This window comes from Hyperoodon ampullatus (genome assembly GCF_949752795.1).
Source record: "Hyperoodon ampullatus genome assembly, chromosome: X".
Classification (NCBI taxonomy): Eukaryota; Metazoa; Chordata; class Mammalia; order Artiodactyla; family Ziphiidae; genus Hyperoodon; species Hyperoodon ampullatus.
Window position 1 is genome coordinate 16,554,476 of NC_136913.1, and position 2,782 is coordinate 16,557,257.

General features: G+C 46.3%; 1 protein-coding gene across 1 annotated transcript; it reads left to right on the forward strand.

The window, feature by feature from the left end:
- Nucleotides 1-701: 701 nt before the first annotated feature.
- LOC307069872 (peptidyl-prolyl cis-trans isomerase A-like) lies at nucleotides 702-1,232 on the forward strand (the record flags this gene model as incomplete). The annotated part of the gene is made up of 1 exon (XM_079728182.1): nucleotides 702-1,232. The coding sequence occupies exon 1, from the start codon at nucleotides 738-740 to the stop codon at nucleotides 1,230-1,232; it is 495 nt and encodes a 164-aa protein (XP_079584308.1). The 5' UTR covers nucleotides 702-737.
- Nucleotides 1,233-2,782: the final 1,550 nt, after the last annotated feature.

Genomic DNA, 2,782 nt, shown 5'->3' on the forward strand with positions numbered 1-2,782 from the left:
ATGGAGATGTATGACTTTGGCAAACAGTTTGACAGTTTCCTTTTATTTATTTATTTATTTATGGCTGTGTTGGGTCTTCGTTGCTGCCCGCGGCCTTTCTCTAGTTGCGGCGAGCGGGGGCTACTCTTTGTTGCGGTGTGCAGACTTCTCACTGCGGTGGCTTCTCGTTGCGGAGCACGGGCTCAAGGTGTGCGGGCTCAGTAGCTGTGGCTCATGGGCTCTAGAGCACAGGCTCAGTAGTTGTGGCACACGGGCTTAGTGGCTCTGCGGCACGTGGGATCTTCCCGGACCAGGGCTTGAACCCATGTTCCCTGCATTGGCAGGCGGAGTCTTAACCACTGTGCCACCAGGGAGGTCCCGAGAAATTGTTCTTATTTATTAGATATGCACACTGGAGTTTTCAGAGGTAAAATGTCATAACGTATGGGATTTATTTTTAAATATTTCAATTTTAAAAAGAGAGAGAGGGCTTCCCTGGTGGTGCAGTGGTTGAGAGTCTGCCTGCCGATGCAGGGGACACGGGTTCGTGCCCCGGTCTGGGAAGATCCCACATGCCGCGGAGCAGCTAGGCCCGTGAGCCATGGCCGCTGAGCCTGCGCGTCTGGAGCCTGTGCTCCGCAACGGGAGAGGCCACAACAGTGAGAGGCCCGTATACTGCAAAAAAAAAAAAAAAAAAAGAGAGAGAGAGAGACGCCTTGCAGACACTGCTGCCCCTGAGCCTCCTGCGCCGCCCACTCATGGTCAACCCCACCGTGTTCTTCAACATCACCATCAATGGCAAGCCCTTGGGCCACATCTCCTTGGAGCTGTTTGCAGACAAATTTCCAAAGACAGAAGAGAACTTCCGTGCTCTGAGCACTGAGGAGAAAGGATTTGGTCATAAAGGTTCTTGTTTTCACAGAATAATTCCGGCATTTATGTGCCAGGGTGGTGGCTTCAGATGCCATAATGGCACTGGCAGCAAGTCCATCTATGGGGAGAAATTTGATGATGAGAATTTCCTCCTGAAGCATACGGGTCCTGGCATCTTGTCCATGGCAAATGCTGGCCCCAACACAAACGGTTCCCAGTTTTTCATCTGCACTGCCAAGACTGAGTGGTTGGATGGCAAACATGTGGTCTTTGGCAAGGTGAAGGAGCACATGAATATTGTGGAAGCCGTGGAGTGCTTTGGGTCCAGAAACTACAAGGCCAGCAAGAAGATCACCATTGCTGACTGTGGACAAATCTAATAAATTTGACTGTGTTTTATCTTAACCACCAGACCATTCCTTCTGTAGCTCAGGAGAGCACCCCTTCACCCCCATCTGCTCAAAATATCCTATAATCTTTGTGCTCTTGAAAAGGAGCAGGACCCTATGGTCCTTTCCACCCCCGCCCCATGTCCTCAGCCTGCCTTTTGTCTGTGAAAAACTTTAGCCAAAGAATAAGTTTCATCAGAGAAGTGAGAAAATGCAGAAACAAAGGAAAACAGTCAAAGGAGACCAAATAATAATAGTTTAGTCATTAAGCATAGTCAAGGACCTTTAGTTCCTCCTTAAGAGCTATAGATCATGTGCTGAGCCGTAGATACTGAGACCCCCACCAGGTGGAAGAAGTTACCTACATGAGGAGCAGGCTGTAGCCATGACATAAGCTGCCACAATTCTTACTGGCCTCAAAGAAATGGAAACAAACCGATCCTGGAACTGAAGATTAACTGTACCTAAAACAATCGAGATGACGCTGGTCACACCACTGATGACCAATTTCAAGATGACTGTCAGAGCTGACTGTATTGTTTCTGCAGGTAGCTCCCTCTCTCTGTCTATAAAAGCTCTTGTCCTCTGATTGTCAGGGGGGCAATCGGCCTTTGGACAGGTGTCCACCCCACCACCCCACCGCCCCCGGTTGCCAGACTCCGAAATAAAGCAACCTTTCCTTTCCTACCAACACTTATCTCTTGAGAATTGGCTTTCAAGCGGAGAGCAGCCGGACCTGGGTTCAGTAACACTCTCACTGCAGTTCTTTCGGTTCCATATTTTCCTTATCCCCCTCCAAGTTTAACTGGATTGCAAAGTTTAGTTTATGATTATGAAATAAAAACTAAACAGAAAGAAAATGAAAACTAAAAGGAGAGAGAGAAGGAAAAAAGGGATAGATGAATCAAGTGTAGTAAATGTTAATAGCTGTTAAAACTGGAGTGATGGTTATCTGCTGGTTTCTTATACTTATTCTCTATACCTTTGAGTATGTGGAATTTTTAGTTTAAAAAGGTTTTTTTTTTTATGTGAAAAAAAAAGCATGTCTGATTCTGTCAACTCCCTACCTAGAATCCCTCCACGGTTTCCCACTGTTGTTCAGAAAAAGACAAAAGTGCTTACTGGGTTTTACAAGGCCCTAGGAGCTGACCCCTTCCTTCCTCTCCAGGGTCGTCTCATACCACAAGCCTTGCCTTCTAGAAACTAAGAATTCAGTTGGAGAACCGAGAAAGACATTTGGCATCACAAAATCGATTTAATTTTGCACGACTATCTATAGGAATTGGTTATATTCTCTGTGGCCCTAAGCCATTCATTCTAGCAGCTGCCGTTGAATGTATGGTGGTGCCTGTTAATAGTGTCCAGTGGTTAGGCCATTCCAACATGGCCAAGTGAGAGATGTATCAAAGCCCACAATTCTACTTATGCAATTTGAAAAACTAAAATTATTTTTTTAGAGAAACTGTACAAAGGGATGTCTTGAAGATCCCTCTTTGAAAAGGGTTTTGGGTCCATTCCACAGCCATCTGCCACTGCCCTAA